The sequence below is a fragment of the Alosa pseudoharengus genome, unplaced genomic scaffold, assembly GCF_046254945.1.
Source record: "Alosa pseudoharengus isolate Yale_2024_CS ecotype anadromous, Long Island Sound unplaced genomic scaffold, YU_APseudo_1.1 YU_APseudo_1.1_scf_2, whole genome shotgun sequence".
NCBI lineage: Eukaryota > Metazoa > Chordata > Actinopteri > Clupeiformes > Clupeidae > Alosa > Alosa pseudoharengus.
The window spans coordinates 45,821,100-45,840,494 of record NW_027468663.1 but is presented as its reverse complement, the minus strand read 5'-3'; the positions used below and the strand labels follow the sequence as shown (position 1 = coordinate 45,840,494).

Sequence of the window (19,395 nt, the reverse complement as noted above, 5' to 3'; positions counted from 1 at the left end):
TAGTACATTACGATTTTGAAGTAACTTGCCCAACACTGTTGGTAAATCATCCATCGCACAAACTAATTTTTTTGTAGCATGTGCGACATATATGTCGCACTGTACAGCCCTGGATGCTGGCATTAATAGATGTGTGAAACCCTGATATCACATTATCAACCTAAGTAACCTATCCTAGAAGTAAATCAGAAGACAGGCAATGTCATTTGATCAAATGTATTCAACAACAAAAAATATCTCAAAATATTCAACAATATTAAAAAACTGCTAACATATGCCTACATTCCCAACACATCACAGAAACTGATTAATTCCGCTACCATACACGCACATCATGTGTCACTCTTCAAAGTACTGGGAGTAAGAGAAAGAGTTCTGTTGTGTTGATGTGGAAGAGCTGGGAGTTGGGTTTGGTGTGTGTGTGGGGGGGTGTCCATAGCGCTGGCTGTTCAGCTGGTGGTAGAGAGGATATTGAGATGTAGGCTGCTGGAACATCGACTGGCGCATCATGGCAAAGCCCTCTGCAATAGAATTGGTGAACCTCTCCACATTCCAGTTAATCTTGACATGTTGTCAGAAAACTCCTTCTCGGTTTCCTCCATTCGCTGAAGCACCTGTCGTTTGAGCTGCAATTCCTCCTTTGCAATTGCGTTGGCTTGCTCTTCAAAGGGAAGTTTTCGCTTTAGCTTCTCGGAACGGTGGGTCGATAGATAAGCTGCAAGCCTGTCTCGACGACCAGTATACCCCTCCTCCTGAGGATCATCTCGGCTCTCAGCAGGTGAAGAACTGTTTACCTACAAAACATCAGTCGGTTAGCCACTTTAGTCCTAGCACTAGCTGTCACACAGATCGCTAAATGCTTGTAGCCTAGACTACAGTTAGCATCAGTGGCCTAGGCTAAGCTGCTACGTTATTGTCTTGGTAATGACATCTGTTTTTTCTCTTGTTTTTCGCCGAAATTAAGGCACACTATTTTGAGTGTCAACTGTGCAAAACATCAACTTGAGACATAAGCACTACAATAGTCAGAGTTTTAACTTACCATGGTATCGTCGGGATCTAGCACCAGATCGCTTGTTTCCAGTCCAGAGCTTAGTGTGGTTGTTGCTGGAGATCCGCCCCATATGTTCTGGCAGAGATCAAAATATAGTAGGACAACTCGTCCATGGCCACTTTTCTTCCCGGAATCCACCGCCTGCCTATATTTACCTCTAACTGCCTTCAGTTTGGTAGTTACGGCTGATTTTGTAATCTCCTCTACCTTGTGAGGAAAGTCCTTTTCATCAGGGCTACCGCTGGCATCAGCTGGATATTCCGTCACAAATCGCTGGAGAATATCTCCATATTTTGTGACACACGACTCCCAATCTACATTTTCCACGGCTTTCGTTGTCTTGTAATCCAGGGTCATCCTCAATAGCAACTCCACCTCCTTGTCGGTCCATACAAAAAAACTCGCCTTTGAACTTTTTGATTGCGCCATTGTAACGTTAACCAGCTGTTCAACTCTGCAACTTTTACCTAACGCTATCAGCTGATCGCGCGCCAGTAATCTAAACAGAGAGGCGTGGGGGAGTGGCGTAACCATGACAACAACTGTTTATCAAAATAATTTCAGTGTGGAACGTGGAGGCAAAACATTCGGTAAACATTAGTGTGGACGGAAATCGTTTTCATGGCAAATGTGCTTTTTTATATTTACCCAAGTTAGTGTGGACAGGGTCTTAGAATGTAATGCTCTAGAATCTTTGTCATTGCCATAGGCCTACTTTCACTTATTACTTTTAGGAAATCTCTAAGGCATAAAGCACCAGACAGCTGATGACAGTTTTCTGACAGCTGATGAGCTGTGGATACAACTCCTGTTCTATGGCGGAAATCTGACAGGAAATGTTACGATTCATATGATAGACAAAATGTTTAATTTATCAAATATTGTTATAAATGCCATACGGTGTGATGTCGTATGTGGTGTCATGAAAATCCTGGACCATCAATACATCACTTGTTCTGATATACCATGTTTGGTTCAGGAAATATGATGCAAAATATAGGTCTAATTCATTTGTAGTGAAATGTGTAATGGTTGCCATGGCAACTATTAGGTTTTTTTTATACCAGTTTTAATCTGAAACTGTACAATTGTAGTAAGTTTAATGCTTTTATGAAAAAAGTGGACTTAATTATCACATATCACCTGTACTATGACAGTTCATGAAAACTGCCAAAAGTACAGTTTTTGGCATTTGACCTATGCACAGAGTATGCCGTTTTTGACAATGTTCCACCACTTGGATTTTCATGGACTTTTACTCTGTGATATGGCAAGGTTTCAAGAACTGAATACAACAAAAATAATTTCTGTTGCAATTAGTTTTGGGTTGGGTGTTTTTTTCTCACAGAATGCCTGGACTATTGTGATAAGTAGGCTATAACTACCAACTTTTCAAAGTTAACTTGAATGCATCAGTTTTGAACAAAGTTGTGTAGGCTACACCGCACCAGTTGTAGTCTGCATGAACAGTTTTTGCACAAGACACTGTTTTGATTTGCGTAGGGGAGGTGCGGGCTGAAGCCAACCTGTTTGAGGGAGAGCGGTGCAAGGAGAGAATGCGTGCTCTATCCTGTGCATATCTCTACAATGAAATAATGTGTCTAGGCTAATCTATATTTTCAATAAGCAATCACTGCATGCCTATGGAAACAATAAGTCAATATATTAGAGATATCAAGAGTAATGCAGGAATGGACGTTACAGTTATTCAGTATTTTTTCGTTTTGTGGAGTGGCACCTCTAGGCTATGAAAGCAGATTTCGATTTTCGTTAACCACTGTGTAGCCAAGTAGCCTAAATCAAGGTAATTTTTAACTATGCATGATTTATTTTGTTATTGAATTCGTAGGCTGGGATTCCTCTCGGCAACAATTACCGTAAAACTTAAAATAATCGCCGAGTCCCAAAGAGACGCCTGTCTCTTTTAAACGCCTGGCGTGGCTACAGGTTTGGGTTAAAGGCCGGTATCCAGTAGAGGCCTGGTCTGTTTTTTAGTTTCGGGTTGTATTTAATCTTCTAAAACCCGTCAGATCGTCTGTTTAAAGATTCGCAATAACACGAAACCGTTACAGAAAGGAGGTTACAGCAGTGTGAATTAGATGTTGCACGTCTATATACCTTTATACACGTCGTTACAAGCCGTCGCAAAGCATTCACATGTCTGGTCACAGTTGCAAGGTTTTAGAATGTTGCATGAAGTTGCTGCTCATCTCGTTGCGAATCTTGGGTGTGATTTGGGCTTAAGTATGGCGCAGACTGCGCACGTTATGATTAGATGGCATTAAAAGACTGCGGTAGGGAAAAGCTAGAGTTCCAAATTGTATAACTTTTTTTCCAATATGAACTATGCCTATATGTCCGACTTCGTCATCGTTCAATTCATCCCTTGTGTTTAAAATTTGCGGATAGGCCGATGGTAAGCTTGTTTTTATGCTGGCAACAAAACCAGAACGGTTCGCGAACGTTATTCTTTATTCTAAATGCCATGGCGATAAAGAGAAAGAAGTCAGAAAAGGAATTTACCTTAGACTAGGCTATATCAGAGCCCGTCTACGGACATTCTCTGGCTATATAACCTACTGAAATAGGTTAATGATGTAAAGTCAAGTGCGCTTCTATGGGACTGCTGTGTGCGCGCACAGTTTTTATTGATGAGTCGGAGTGGCAAGTGCTGCGCATAGTTGCAGTGGAATGTGGCTGCCCAGGGCATTATAAAACTTCTTACTCTTAGACCTACTCATACACGGCGGTGAAATGGCGTATTTAGCTGTCTAAATTCGAATCATATGCAGGGGGAGAAATCGTCGGACATCCATGATTATTTTGTTATTCAGCACCCCTGGTCAAAAATATGTTCCCGCGAGCCTGGAATTCAGGCTATGATTTGAAAGTAGACTGTTGTCAAATTTGGCAAATACAAAACGGGAGAAACAATATGGTTCATGCTCTCTCATGCTGTTTCATTCGTGCCGAAAAGGAGGGAGAATGAAACATTAAGCACGTTCCACTTTTGCATAAATAATTCCTGAACAGTTTTGGTCAGGGCTGATAATGCAACTGTATTTGACAAAGGACCGATATAGGCTATTTGCTAGTGACAAAATATGAGCTTTCAGTGTGATACGATCTCTTTGTAGATTACGTTTAATTAAAACGTGTTTCATCTGTTCTGGCTATCCCCGCTATTTGGATCTTACTGTATCTCACTCAATGAACAACATCTCAACACTAAATGAATGATGATCCGTAATTGTCATCAGATAGCCTAGTCATGTAGGTAAGACATTCAGTGTGTTTGAAATAATTAATTCGATAATATTTTCCATCTTTGCAGAGGAAAAGTTTTGTGTAAAGGGAATTAAAGGCCTGTCTCATATAGACGCCTGTCTCTAATACTAGCCGGTGCAGTTTGGCGATTTGGGAAAATAAAAGCCCGGGCTATTATTTGGAGTTTTAAGGTATGTTTAAAGGTAGCCTCCTGCTTTTTCAGAAGGGCCGGCAAGCAGGCTACTGACAGAGCGACGTACAGTGGCAGAGCGACACACAGTGGCTGAAAGTGATACTAAAGTTTCACGCAGCTTCACGTCACGTAATGCGTGAATAAAGTGGCCATTACAAAGTAATGCCCTCTGTATATAGGCCTACTTTGCAGACGTCTGTGCTGAGGTCTCACAAACACACAAGATGAGAAGGGGAAGGAGGTGGGGCGGCTGGGGGATCACTTTCTTCCTGGAGCGAGGGAGCGGGGAAAATCGCACAACTAACGCAACTATGGCACATTTCGCTGCTGCTGGATATTAGATAAATGTTGGATATGAAAATGATTGATGGGAAATGATGTGTGTGAAAAAGAATATCCTTAGGACAATAGGACAATAAAGACTCTATACTACTATACTATACTATAGATCCTTTTAACAATAAAAACAAAAACAATGCTTGAACATTTTATTTGGTTCCCAATATACTTCCTCTGCATTAGGATAACATATGGAATGTTAAAACGGAAGTCTTGTGGGGCCAACTATGATGCTGATAATGGAACTCTCTTGAAAGGGTCTATACTATACTATATGTAAGGGATAACGGCCGCCGAGGTGGCCTGTTATACGGAATTAATGGACGAGGGCGAGGGGCCTCCGCCCAAGTCCATTAATTCCGTATAACTGGACACACCTCGAAGGCCGTTATCCCGTTTATCACCCGGTTGCCACTGTAAACACTGTAAACACGCGGTTCTGTTTAAAAAGAAGCTCACTAGTTCAGCTTGTTGTACAACTTTAGCATGGACAGTTAGCTTGTTTACAGTTGATTCCATTGTTGGGAAGCCTGCAACCAAAAGATTCTAGAGCGCTGCAACCGTCGTCCTACTATGGTTGTTATAGTTACCATTCATAAGCATTGATATGGAACGGTGTCCTGTTATTCAGAATTAAAGGCCACCCGCCAGCCAATCAGAAAAGAGTATTTCGTTCCGCCTAGCTCCACTCACATCCATCTGGGATCGCTTCCATTGGGAGTGATTTCGGCACCAGATTTTATAGTAGAGCCAATCAGGACGCAGGGCGGGAGTTTCATAGATGTGACGTAGCGGAGAAGTGCAACATAAAACAATGATCGTTTTAATTTTAGAATCCTTATTAATGCCAAAATGTTACATTAATGAGTCCCGCTGTGTGCTTGTAGCTTAGACCTAGGCTACTTCCTGGGTGAGTAGTTTGATAGGGCAGTGAAGAGCAGTGAAAGGCAGGGCATTTTGGGAGTTGTTGGCTTTCATCCACATGAGCCAAAAATACATTTTTGGCTTTTTCTAGGTCAAGAAGCCACTGACTTCAATGATTTCTACTACATAAATTACCCAATTTAAATACACATTCATCTTCCCAGCGGTAAAATGCTCCTTTAACCATGTGACGTCCTTATGGAGGAGTAGATCAGTGTGTTCAGCATTCGTGTCAGCTAGTAGCAGGCGGAAAAAGTGATGTAAACTCGAGGTAACACAGACTGGTGAATTATAAAGTGTAAAAACTGCATATGTGGGGCTATGGCTGTTAGCCTACCTGCCAGCCCTTTCAGTCTACCGATCATAGCTGGAGCGCCATCAGTAAATAAACAGCATACTTTTTGTAAATCCAGTTCATGCTGAAAAAATACTTCACCTGTAGTATGTTCTGTGCAAAATCGACCCAGGGCTACTTCACTCCTTTGAAAAGATGCAAGCAGTCTTTGTACCTTACTTTTCCGTTCCTCTGAGCCCTCAGGAAACATAGTAGAAACGACCCATAATTTGACATGTAGTGTCGCTTATTATACTCCTTCATAACCGAAATGTACTCATTTCACAGCAAACACATGGGTTTATTACTGGATGTTGACATGTTAAACAAATATTTGTCAGTCCATTCTGACTGGAATTGGTCAGAAAGCTGATGATCCACTGATCCACTGAGCACTTTCTCGTCTGCCTCCTTCAGTCACTTTAGCCAGAACTGCACTTGGTGAAAGGACACTACAAAATTAACAAAAAACATTTTTTAATCCATTATTCATTCTGTAATTCATTTATTGAATTTAACACGTTATTTTGACAGCCCTAATGATTTCAAATCAATGTTGCAGAGTTGAGTTTCTCCTTGTCAAACACACTACCAACCTGCTCAGCAGACTTGTCTAAAGAAAGCAAGTCAGCTAGGCCCGAGATGAGTCCACAGTGAGACAACGGGACAGGAAGGACTGGCAAACTCGGATACTTATCTGACTTACGGCTTGCCACACTGTTAGTAGGATCTGCATTAGTGACAAACGCGAAATGGCACACCCTCCCTCACCCACCCACCTGAACCGGCTCAGACGGCACAGATTTGGCCACACCATAAACCCCCAAAAGGCCCAGGCCGGAGCTTCCCCTCTGAAATGAAATGAGCGCAAGAGCCTGTTTTCTCCTCTTTCCAAACTCTTGACATTTTGGTTTAATGTGCCAGCTCACTTTCCCTTTCCCATAACAGCAAAAGCACTACCTCCTTATGCTGTTCAACAGTAGGTGGGTTTACATGTACAGTTTTTTATCATTTTGTTTAAATTATTTTTAATGAACATGTTGTGTCATCTGATTACATGGGGTACATTCTATTCTCGCGAGCCGCAGGTTCGCCACCCCTGCCCTACACCCATGGCCGGCGATGCAACAGCGATTTATGGCAGGCGACCCGGCAAACTTGAATAGAATCGATTGAAGTGAATGGGAAAACCGTCGCCATCGCATCACTCTAATCGGCCCCTTTCTATTTTTCAGGGCGATTTTGATACCTCATAACAGGGCTGGACTGGGACAAAAAATCGGTCCGGGTATTTTTGGCCTGAACGGCCCACTATAATCGGTCAGGCAGACTGCTGGCAGTACCCTTAAATATGTGTATTGAACGAAGTGTCATGGTGCCATGGAACAAGACTGTACTCACTCGCTCTCTCAGACTCATTGGTGGTACGAAGTGGCTGGAGTACACAATCTCCATATTCAAGTATAAATACAAGCACTTGTCAAAGAGGAGGCTCTGCTAGAAGAACCTAAAGTAACCTATTAGCTTACAGTAAAGCTCCATTAGCTCATTGAGTCTCTCAGAGCCAGGTACGTACATTTGCGAACGTAGTGTTATCAGCGCCATGGACAAACCGCAGATAGAAAACGCTGTGTTATCCAAGTTTACGTCGTATTTATCAAACTTTCAATTCATAGAGTAATCTGCGCCTTTCTACGCCCCCAACTGCAATTTACGAAGGTCCACAACTGAACAACATAGCCTACATTTAAGCGCAGTTGAAAGAAGAATCATTTAGCGATCATGAAATAATACCATACATGATAAGATGTCAACAAGCAGGGAGATAATGAAGATCAGTAGTTCTACTCAAACCACTTGTGCACATAGGCTATGGAAGATTGGTCAAATCTAGCAAGTAGGAAAGTTTAAGTGAATGATGTGAAAGTGAAAGTAAGACATTCGAAAGGCCAACGAAAGTGAAGGTTGCTTTTGATATAGTACAAAAACACAAAACTGTTGCTCTAAATAGCGATTCTGTTGTCTTTGAAAGGTTCTCTTATTGACATATTTAACTGCAATTTGGATTAACACCAGCTTTTACAAGGCGGAAGGAAGTATTTAGGCGCAGAATAGACGTGCACTTTCACAAGCAGTTTTTGTACATACCGCGGAATACATAATTAGGCGCTCTTTACGCTTCCTCTCCCATCTCTTTATGGTAAACTCCCACTTTCCCCTTGACAAGCAGTCAGCGCTTTTTCCTCAATGCGGCCTGTTTGTACATACCTCGCAATGATTTTACACGCACGTTGCGAAACAAATACGCCTGAAGTGGGCGCAAAAGTGTAGCACATCTGGCCCTCAGTGTTTTATGTAAATCTTTCAGTTACCATTTGAATGATGATGACTTGAAATATTGTATTTTTACCCATCTTTACCAGGGGAACCCTGAGTCAAATAATGTTAAAATTATGATAAATGATAGTCAGCTGGAAATGCGATCATGTTAAGGAGCAATGGGCCTCATTCACCAAAATCTTCCTAAGAATTTTCTTAACTGTGTTCTTAAGAATGTCCTACGAAAACTCTTCACAAAGGTGTTCTTAAACCTGAGAATTGTTCGCAGTTTTGTTCTTATCATGCTGAATGCCATTTCTTAAGTTGACAGAGCATACCTCGCCATGTTTTTATGTGCACGTTGCGAATCAAATACGCCTGAAGTGGGCGCAAAAACGTTAGTACATCTGGCCCTTAGTCTTTTTTTTTACCAGAAAAATGAGAGAGAACTGGAACAGACATAGCAAAAATACTCATTTTGAGAACTATATTTTGCATTTTGTTGTCCAATGTGTAATGATTGATTGAAATCACACAGGGATTTGATGACAGGATGTGTTGTTTGAAGGTAAGATTTGCTTTAGCTGCATGTTTTAAGTGTTTTGAGAGAGTAACAGCCTTTTGCAAGCACTGTTTAAGTTGACACAAGCATCAAAACGATCGAGAAAAACTGTAATAATGAAGATGTTAGGAAAACTATAGCTTTTGGTTAATGAAGATGCATCTTCCTTATTAATTTAATTGCGCAACAGCCCACATTCTGCATTCACTCCAGCTACCACTGTTAGGCCTTCAAGAAGTCGCGATTTCCGTGCAGTTGCTGCAATGTTACTATGTTGTTTTCATAGACAATTACAAGATTCCACTAATTTTTTTTTTTTTAAATATATAGTGCTGCTTCTAACATACCCACGTTATCTCCAGAGTGGTCACTTGAATGCGCACTCATACCACTACAACCTAATTTTATGTCTCTGTTTTGATGACACCAAATTATTAAGTATTTCTTGATCGGGGAACTTTTAGTTACTTTTTCTTTCAGACAGCGTTCATAGGCCTATGATTCAATTGTGCCGCAAATTAACAGACAGAAACGAGGCATAATTTCAATTCGTGGACCAGCAATCTACTCGTTGAGGAGGCTCATATTTTGAGAAAAGCTGCAGATCATAGACAGAGAATGCACTGGGAACAGAACGCAGGCATGCTTTTGTTGTCACAGGCGGCGTTGTATTACTGCTAGTATGGAAAAAATGAACCAAAGCAGCTGTTGCAGCTCAGGCCGGCGTGGCCAAAAAAAGTAAGAGATTTGATTGGGCCATGCCATTGTCAGTATAGAAAATTAACCAGTGGACTGCTGCCAGCCCTTTGAGTGCCAGCACTGTCATAATCACACACAAAAAAAAAATATATAGGCCTAGCCTAAATTTCATTGGCGATTTGGCCCAAAAATACATCAGCCCACCGGGAAAATGGCCGGTATGCCAGATGGCCAGTCCAGCCTCAGCCATGCTCAAGGTCACAACGGTAATTGAACCTACAATTTTCAGGCTACTGCATGCTAACCCAGCTCCTTATCCATTATGCTACCACCACCCACCGTCTTATGATATGATCTGATGTAGTGTAAGACATATATGTTGTTTTATCTCCCTTATTACATGGGTACAAAAATAATCACTTATCACAATTTAATACTCTTTTCAGAAAATATCTGATTGTGTTTCTTTGTTGGTCTTTCAGAGTTGACAGAAATGAACAAGTATCAAGCTAATGTGAGGACACTGACCACATGCCGTCTGTACAGCCTTAGTGCTAGTAAATATAAGAAGATATTGGAGCATTTCCCTGATGGAACCCTTAAAGGTAAATATGTAAATTGCCTTCACTTTGACTAGCACCCTTTTTGTAAATCATAATTAAATAATGATGTTATTTACCTATGAAAATCTACCTTGGAAGAAATGTAATGAATTTTGTTAAAAAAAAAAAAGAAATCTGTAAAAACAAGCTGGGTCTATTTATGGATGATAATGAGTTTTCATTTGGGAGCAAAATTACGTTAGTTTAAGGAGTTTTGAGATACTGTTGTTTGCATTAGCAATGCTGCAAGGAGTCGAAAACGGCCATTGATTTGAAGCTACCGGAATAAAAGGTTATACACTGACTTCATTAACCGTCCTTATTATAACTTCTCTGTACACTTTCAAAGTTTACCATACTTTGATTTGTCAGTAGGTGCCCTTTCCACACTACCACCGAGTTATTTTGAGCCTTGTCAGTGGTTTGATCATGGCAATTTATTTTGACATGGCTCCATGCCCGCTGCTACAGACTATAAGACATTTTATTGCTAATGCAAACAACGGTCTATCTCAAAACTCCTCTGATTAATATAATAATAATGTCTCTCAAACAAAAGTTCGAACTAGTTATCATACATAAATAGATCCTAGGTTGGTTTTATGGCAAACCATTGCTTCAAACTTGTAAACTTGTACACTTGGAACTTTATTTGGAACTTAACTTGCTTACGACATCTGATTTTTTTTTTTGTCAGGACATTTTGCATTGTGATCATGCATCATATTACTGATGTTATTGAAAACATTCAAGCGCAATGAATAGACAATATATGAATTGGAATATTTGTTTTTTCTCTGCATATCCTGACATTTTATATTGTACATGTTGTGTTAGAGAGAAAGAGAGAAAGAGAATTTATTTGTTTTCTCCTGTTGTTTTTTCTTTCTTTTCTTTTTTAGTGCATGAAGAGGAATGATCAAGGGCTTTTTAAACCGTGATCCCAATTTCTGTTGCCTCATAATAAAGTTTCTATGCATATATTTCAGGCTACGTATTTAGAGCAATGTAATGTGTATGGGAAGTATGTGTTTGTAAGATTTGACTTAACATCTTAAATAAACTCTGCGACACTGTGAAACAGACAGCATTCTCAGCCTGCCACATTTCACCAGACACAATGTTTGTTGGAAAATGTGCTGGTTTCTAGATTTCTGAAAAGAGTTCAGACGTTGTGGCAGGTGGAGCCTAGCCTGGTGTTACCATCCTACGTACTTCCGGCCAAAAGAATTCGTAGTCACAGGCGGTAAGGGCCAGGCTAGGTGGAGCCATTGCATGTCCTGACTTGGGATTTATCACTTTTGTTCAGTGAAGTGATTGAGCGAATTGGACATCATGTCAACACCCCTGTCCTGTCTCAGATAAGACATTATTCACCACGCCATGGTGAATCTCACAAAGCCTGTCAAACTGACATCAACATATTATCTACCTCATTTGATTGATTTGTTAATTGTAAAACTAAATAGAATGTGAAGTTTTATTTTCTGATAAAAGTATTATAGGAAAACAATTTAATATACGTTTATTTCAATTAGCATGATCCAGAATAATTCTCATTACTGATACGGTAAATAACAAAGGTAGACCATTAGTAAGAAAACATTTTTTTGCAGATTTTTTTCTTTTCTATATTAAACTAACAGTGCAGTGCATCAAAATGAATGTTTTATACATTTTTAATTCCATTTTAAATAATTAACTCTCATTACCGAAATGCAACATGTATTATAGATAATTCCTCGCCAACACCTGGTCACCAGGAGAGAAAGTTCTTTCTTTAGCTTAAGCATATTTCTACTTTCAGAAATAAGGTGAAAATTAGTCTTTAGAAGATCCCACACACTATCACTATACTAGTGCTTTTAACACCATCCAGCCCCTCAGATTGGGAGACAAGCTCTTGCAGATGGGTGTGGTCACTCACCTGGTAACCTGGATTACAGATTACCTGACCGAGCGACCACTGAAGAACTGTCTCTCTGACACTGTGATCTGCAGCACCGGAGCGCCACAGGGAACTGTGCTCTCTCCAGTCCTGTTCACCCTGCCTGTACACATCTGACTTCTGCTACAACACCGAGTCATGCCACATGCAGAAGTTTTCTGATGATACTGCAATTGTGGGGTGTATCAGGAACGGGCAGGAGGAGTACAGGAGCCTGGTGGAGGACTTTGTGCAATGGTGCAAACTCAATCATCTTCAACTTAACACTTTAAAGGAGAATTCCGGTGTGATTTTGACCTAAAGTGTTTTGAAACATGATACCGAGTGTGAACGTATGTCTCATAGCCCATCTCGGCTTGTCCACTGCACTCCAAAATCTGTCGCTAGTTAGCCGATGCTACCAACAAGGCGGTCAATGGTGGTGCCTCGGCATCGGCATAGCCATGCAAATAAATCACTGTTTTACACCATTTACGAGGCTCAATGTATCTCCACACTTCATTGGTAGACTTCCAAGGGCCCTGACATTTAAAACGAGACATTGAGAACTTTGAAAAAGCACTGGTAGTTTACTTACAAGACGATTTATACAGACAGTATCTTCACGAAGTTTAGCGTTTGCAGCCATCTTGAATTTAGTCACGATAAGTCGAGCGACGAGTAAGAATGAACAGCAGGGTGCTTGCGCAAGTCTTGAAAGTCTTAATAAGTATGGAATTTTGAAACACTGTTTTCCAGACCTTGAAAAGTCTTGAATTTTGTGTGAAAGTCTTTATAAAGTATGGAAAAAATGTATGGTAGAATCTTACAGTATGCTCAAAGGCATTGTGAAATGAGAAATAGGAAGGTAGGCTATAAAACTATAATTTTACTAACTGGTCACGTAGCCTACTGTATTAGCCTAATGGAATGATATCCAATCAACGCTTGGTTAGCCTAGTCTGGCACCTTTTCGTCACTGCTGAGGTCTATTGACACATAGCTAGCCTGGTCAACAGAAATGGGTCGTTGCGTGTTTTTGAATTTATGGCTGGATTTGAAGTTAAATGAAATTAAAAATTAGAGTCTTTGCCATACTGTGCAGTTTATTTTTTGTTCTAACCAAGTGCGCTAGGTCAAATGTATGCACTTTTGTGAGTGTTTTGATACAGCTTGTTCAGAAGTTAAAATGAGATAACATAAAGATAAGTTCAGTCATGTCAAGGACAGAAAAAATGAGATGTGAGTGAGACTGAATTCTACATACTGTACATTCATCCATCCATTCATGTTTTTTTATAGATAGTTTGGTAACACTTTACTTGACGCGTGAGTTCTTAACACATTCATAGCAGCTGTCATTAACTTCACATAAAGCATTCATGACTGTTTCATGCATATGGTTTCATGAGACATGACTCAACATTCCTACCAAACCTTTCATGAATGTGGAAGACAGAACAACGACAACTCGTCAAAATAAAAGTCCATCAATCGCAAAGCAGCATTGCCGTTTTTGTTCCAAACCTCTTACCTGACCATGTCACATCTGAGTCAATGGGCTAGTCCAGTGCCAAAAACACAGAACATGGTCAAGCAAATAATTTTTGTTTCATAAAAATGTATTTGTTTTATGATGTAACCTTTGCAGATAATTTCTCATCTTTTGCTACTGGGAATGTCCAACCATTCCAGGTTACACAAATACAAGTCGAATGTAGGCTAGTTTGCCTCCCAGTGTTAAACTCAGTGATTACAAATACTTCACAACTTGTATAGTAAAGTGACATTCAATGTAGACTTCATAAGATATTCATGAAATATTTACAAAAACGGCAATGCTGCTTTGCGATTGATGGACTTTTATTTTGACAAGGTTTCATCGTTCTGTCTTCCATTCATGAAAGGTTTGGTATGAATGTTGAGTCATGTCTCATGAAACAGTCATGAATGCTTTATGTGCAGTTTATGACAGCTGCTATGAATGTGTTATGAACTCACCCGTCAAGTAAAGTGTTACCGATAGTTTTTGTGACACTTGTTTGATGTGAAATTCATGTACTTGTGATTTTCATGTTTTGAAACATTTTCATCAGTAAAAGCATAATTTACTGTGAATAATGCATTTGTTCATTGAATTCTAGCCTATAAAAATGTAATTTCTAATAAACACAGTTGGTAGCCTACAATCTCAACCAATGAAGTAGGAAGTAGGCACACAAGTATACAAGTAGGCTACATAAAGTTAAGGTCTTGAGGAAAAAAAAATCCAGTTTTAAAAAAGTCTGGAAAAAGTCTGGAATTTTAATTTGGAAAAAGAGCACGCACCCTGAACAGGTATGATAAGGGATCAGATTCCAAAAATAATTCTGTGGAAATGCATGGATTACAGTTTCTTCCAGTAGCAGCAACTGGAATCCATGCATTTCCACGGAATTATTTTTGGAATCTGATCCCTTATCATACCTGTTCATTCTTACTCGTCGCTCGACTTATCGCCGAGGCACCACCATTGACCGCCTTGTTGGTAGCATCGGCTAACTAGCGCCAGATTTCGGAGTGCAGGGGACAAGCCGAGATGGGCTATGAGACATACGTTCACACTCGGTATCATGTTTCAAAACACTTTAGGTCAAAATCACACCGGAATTCTCCTTTAAAGACCAAGGAGATGGTTGTGGATTTCCGCAGGTCTAAGCCCACTCTGCTACCAGTCCACATTGATGGGGTCAATGTGGAGGTGGTTAGCACCTACAAGTATCTGGGTCTCCACCTGGACAATAAACTGGACTGGTCAGCCAACACTGATGCACTCTACAAGAAAGGGCAGAGCAGGCTGTACTTCCTGAGGAGGCTGCGGTCCTTCAATGTGTGCAGTAAGCTCCTCAGGATGTTCTACCAGTCTGTTGTTGCCAGTGTCCTCTTCTATGCAGTAGTATGCTGGGGAGGAAGCACAAGGAAAAAGGATGTGGGGCGAATTGACAGGCTGGTAAGGAAAGCTGGCTCTGTAGTGGGAGCTGAACTGGAGTGCATCACTTCACTATCTGACAAAAGGACCCTGAACAAACTGATCAACATCTTGGACAATGAGTGTCACCCACTCCACAGCACTATTGTTAAGCAGAAGAGCCTGATCAGCTGGAGACTTCGCTCACTGCCTTGCACAACTGACAGACTGAGAAAGTCATTTGTCCCCAGGGCCATTGAACTGTTCAATGCCTCACTTAAGGGAAGAGGAGAGATAGACTTCTCTGCATAGTCTGTCTGCCTCTTCACCCCCTCCATGTTTGGTACTGTCTGTCCACTAGCCACTTGTACCACTGTCTTTATGCCTCACTGTTTGCGTGCTATATTAGCACATTAGCACATATGCATAACCCCCCCCTCCATGCCACAGCCGAACTGTGGCCACACTTATACATTTTCTTAAATAGTTAAATATATAGATATATAGACTTTACTTTACTTTATTTCTGCATTGTTGCACTGTTGACTTACTCATTTGCACTATCACCATGACCACTATCACCATTGCACTACCACCATGACAATCATTCACACAGAGCACATTAGAGCACCGCACCATACCTTACTATGCACAGAGAATCACAGGCTCAGTCCCTGCCTCAGTCATTGCAAGCGCCTCTGATTTATTAATCACCACTATGTGGATACTGTTTTTATAATTGATTTAGATTAAGTGTTAGTATAATTTGTCTTTTTGTAATTTGTATTTTAGTATATTTTTATATATTGTATTAAGTGTTAGTATAATTTGTATTTTAGTACATTTAGCATATTCTTTATCTTCTACTGTCCTTACTGCTTAGTTGTGTTTTTATATTATATACTTTAATTACTCTTTCTGCTGTTAAAGAATGTGTTTGTGTTGTATGTATGCTGCTGAGACCTTGAATTTCCCCTGGGGATCAATAAAGTATCTATCTATCTATCTATCTATAAAGTATATACAGCGGGAAAAATAAGTATTGAACACGTCAACATTTTTTTCAGTAAGTATACTTCCAATGAGGCTATTTGCATGAAATTTTCACCAGACATTAGTATTAACTCAGATAATCCACCCATATAAAAAAATCCAAACATTAAAGTCCATAGGTAGAGTTGTGTGCAATAAAGTGGAATGACACAGGAAAAAAGTATTGAACACGCCTGCTGAAATTTCTTAAATACTTTGTGGAAAAGCCTTTATTCGTAATGACAGCTTCAAGGTATTTCCTGTATGATGAAACTAATCAGTCAGAGTATTCTGGTGTGAGTTTGGCCCATTCTTTTAAACAGATAGTCCTTTAATATTGAAGATTTCAGGGGTCCCTCTTGTAAATCCTGATCTTTAGTTAACTTCCAAAACTGTTCAATTGAATTGAAGTCAGGGCCTTGATTTCCTTTCTCTGAAACCAATTGAGAGTTTCCTTTGCTGAATGGTTAGGATCATTGTCCTGCTGGAAGGTCTAGCCATGTCTCATCCTCATCATCCTGGTGGATGTAAAGATTCTCCCAGAAAAAAATGACTCCATTCATCATTCCTTCAACTGTATGAAGTCTGCTAGTACCATGAGATGAAAAACAGCCCACACCATGATGCCACCACCTCCAAACCTCATTGTTGGTAGGGTATTTTTAGGGTGATGCACAGTGTCATTTCTCCTCCAAATATGGTGTGTAGTATGACATCCGAAAAGTTAAATTTTTAACCAGAATACATTCTCTCAGTATTGCATAGGATTGTCCAAATGTTGTGTAGCAAACTTTCAACGAGGTTTGACATGTTTTTCTTCAGCAAAAGAGTCATGCGGGATGAGCGTGCGTAGAGGCCATGGTGGTGGAGTGCATTACCTATGATTTTCTCTGTAAAAATTGTACCTGCTGCCTCCAAGTCTTTCTGGAGCTTTCTCTGAGTGGTCCTTGGATCTTGGGCTACACTTCTGACTATCCTTCTGACTTCCTGGTCAGAAATCTTGCAAGGAGATCCTGTGCATGGCCAGTTGATGATGCATTGATGTTCCTTCCACTTGCAGATAATGGCTCCAATACTGCTTGCTGGATGATTCAGAAGTTTTGAAGTGCATCTGTAACCAGTTCCATTGATATGTTTTGCAACAATAAGGTTGCAAAGGTCTTGGGAGGGCTCTTTGCTTTTGCCCATCATGAAATGTTTCTTGTGTGACACCTTGGTAACAAAAAACCTTTTTATAGCCCACCAGTATGTACTAACCCAGTTTATATCAATTTGCACAGATAGGAGGGATAATTTCTCTAAATACTTATAGATTCCAGTTTGTTCCTTGCCATTCCTTGCCTTTGTGTACTGCTTTTTCTTAGTGTGTTCAATACTTTTTCCCTGTGCCATTCCACTCCATATGTGTGGATTACCTAAGTTAATACTAATGTCTGGTGAAAATTTCATGCGAATAGCCTCACTGGAAGTATACTTACTGAAAAAAATGTTGACGTGTTCAATACTTATTTTCCCCGCTGTATCTATCTATAAGAAGAGCAAAGTGAATCATTCCACCAACAATCACAGACAAAAACAGTATTACCCCTTAATATTGATGGAAGGGCGAGTGATAAACCACATTTAGGAGACCTCGCTGTAAAGAACTAGAGTTCACTACAGAGTTCAGAATTCATATAAAATGAAATGAATTGAACACATGGGAGGTATTTCACTGACCAGGCTACACAGTAACACCATCTAGACCACCATCTCCGATATGCAAATGAGTCCATTGTGGAAAAAATGGTAGGACCTAGGTTAGGATTCAAAAACTTGTAGAATCAAGGTGCACATATTTTTGAGGAACGTGTAGCATCAGACCAACAGGAAAATAAACGTATTATAATCTAACGTTTACATTAAAACAATCTAACACAATGCGTGATGTGACGGCGTACCAGACATTACATTGATAACAGAAACCATTTCTGCCAATCATTTTGCCAATGTAGGACGACTTCTCAGGAAGCATGCTGATGATCTGCGACGCGCCTGAATTTGTATTCAAGCTTGGTACCCTCCCCTCTTTGGTCGCTCGAGCTAGTAGTGAGTGACTAGGAACAATATGGCGCCGGGAGTAACTCTAGCTTTTGAACTAGTCGTTGTCTAAAGACCGGCGATCGGGCAGGATGAACCTCTGCGCCCAATATTTACGGTATGTGTGGATGGTGTTTATATATCTTTATCGCAGTGATCAATTGTATGGCTGATTTAATGTATAAACTAAGTAAGTTAGCCACACTGTCGGAAGACAGTATGGTAGCTAACGCAAGTTAGCTAACTGAACATCATAAGCAGCTAGCATGCTCAATTCTTAGCTGGATACAGTATGTAGCAACAGTCAGTTGACAGTTCTGGAATGATGTGGATGAAATGCACACTCTGGTCACCTATCGGTATATTCGATGAATAGCAAACATTGAAGAGGTTAACTCAATCGTTTAAGTTTTATTTCTGGATACTGCGAAAGCAAACAATTGCGTAGAGCTAAGCTAACACCATGTACCAATGTTAGCGTTTCACGGAAAACTGAAGTGATGGCAATGTTTTTATCCAGCGGTGGTAACGTTAGTGGTGGCAGGATTTTAACGGCCAAACAAATAACTAATGCTTACATCCTTCTGGCATGACTTTGTTTTAACTTGGACCAAATTCACGTATATTTGTCGTTTCCCTCGACAAGCCAAATATGTAGACATATCAGTTACGTTAGAACAGCACATCTGTCATGTCAACCTGAAGTCAGACATAGCTGTGTTGTTAGTTAACAAGCGCTAACGTTAGATAGCCATTTGTTTTGAAACGGTTAACTTAAAACTAGCTCGAAAATAACCACCCTGAATTAACCTGTTTTCATAACAAATAAACCAACCCGAATTTGGGCAGTCACGTACAGTAAATGTAAAGTTACCGCTATGTAGATCTAAGTTAATGTTAGCTGGAGCTCAATGCTAATCAGAGAATGTCTCTGATGCTAATTAAGGTAGTCTACCTAGCATATAGCTAATGTTATGAAGACAACGATGCTATGTTAACGTCACGTTAGTTAGCTTAACGTTACTGATTTCAACGTCTCTGATGTAAATTAACACGAACTCGGGGTACTTCACTAACGTTGTCCAATCAAATGCTTAAAATATCATACGTTGCGGTT

The 19,395-nt window shown here is 40.1% G+C and overlaps 1 protein-coding gene across 2 annotated transcripts in view; it reads left to right on the top strand.

Moving 5' to 3' along the window:
* Positions 1-18,283: 18,283 nt before the first annotated feature.
* smg7 (SMG7 nonsense mediated mRNA decay factor) overlaps positions 18,284-19,395 on the top strand; it is a 28,902-nt gene continuing 27,790 nt past the window's right edge. For both annotated transcript variants that reach the window (XM_076295214.1, XM_076295213.1), the window contains exon 1: positions 18,284-18,396. In XM_076295214.1, coding sequence (XP_076151329.1) covers positions 18,371-18,396 — 26 coding nt within the window. In that variant the 5' untranslated portion in view covers positions 18,284-18,370. The remainder of the gene's footprint in view (positions 18,397-19,395) is intronic.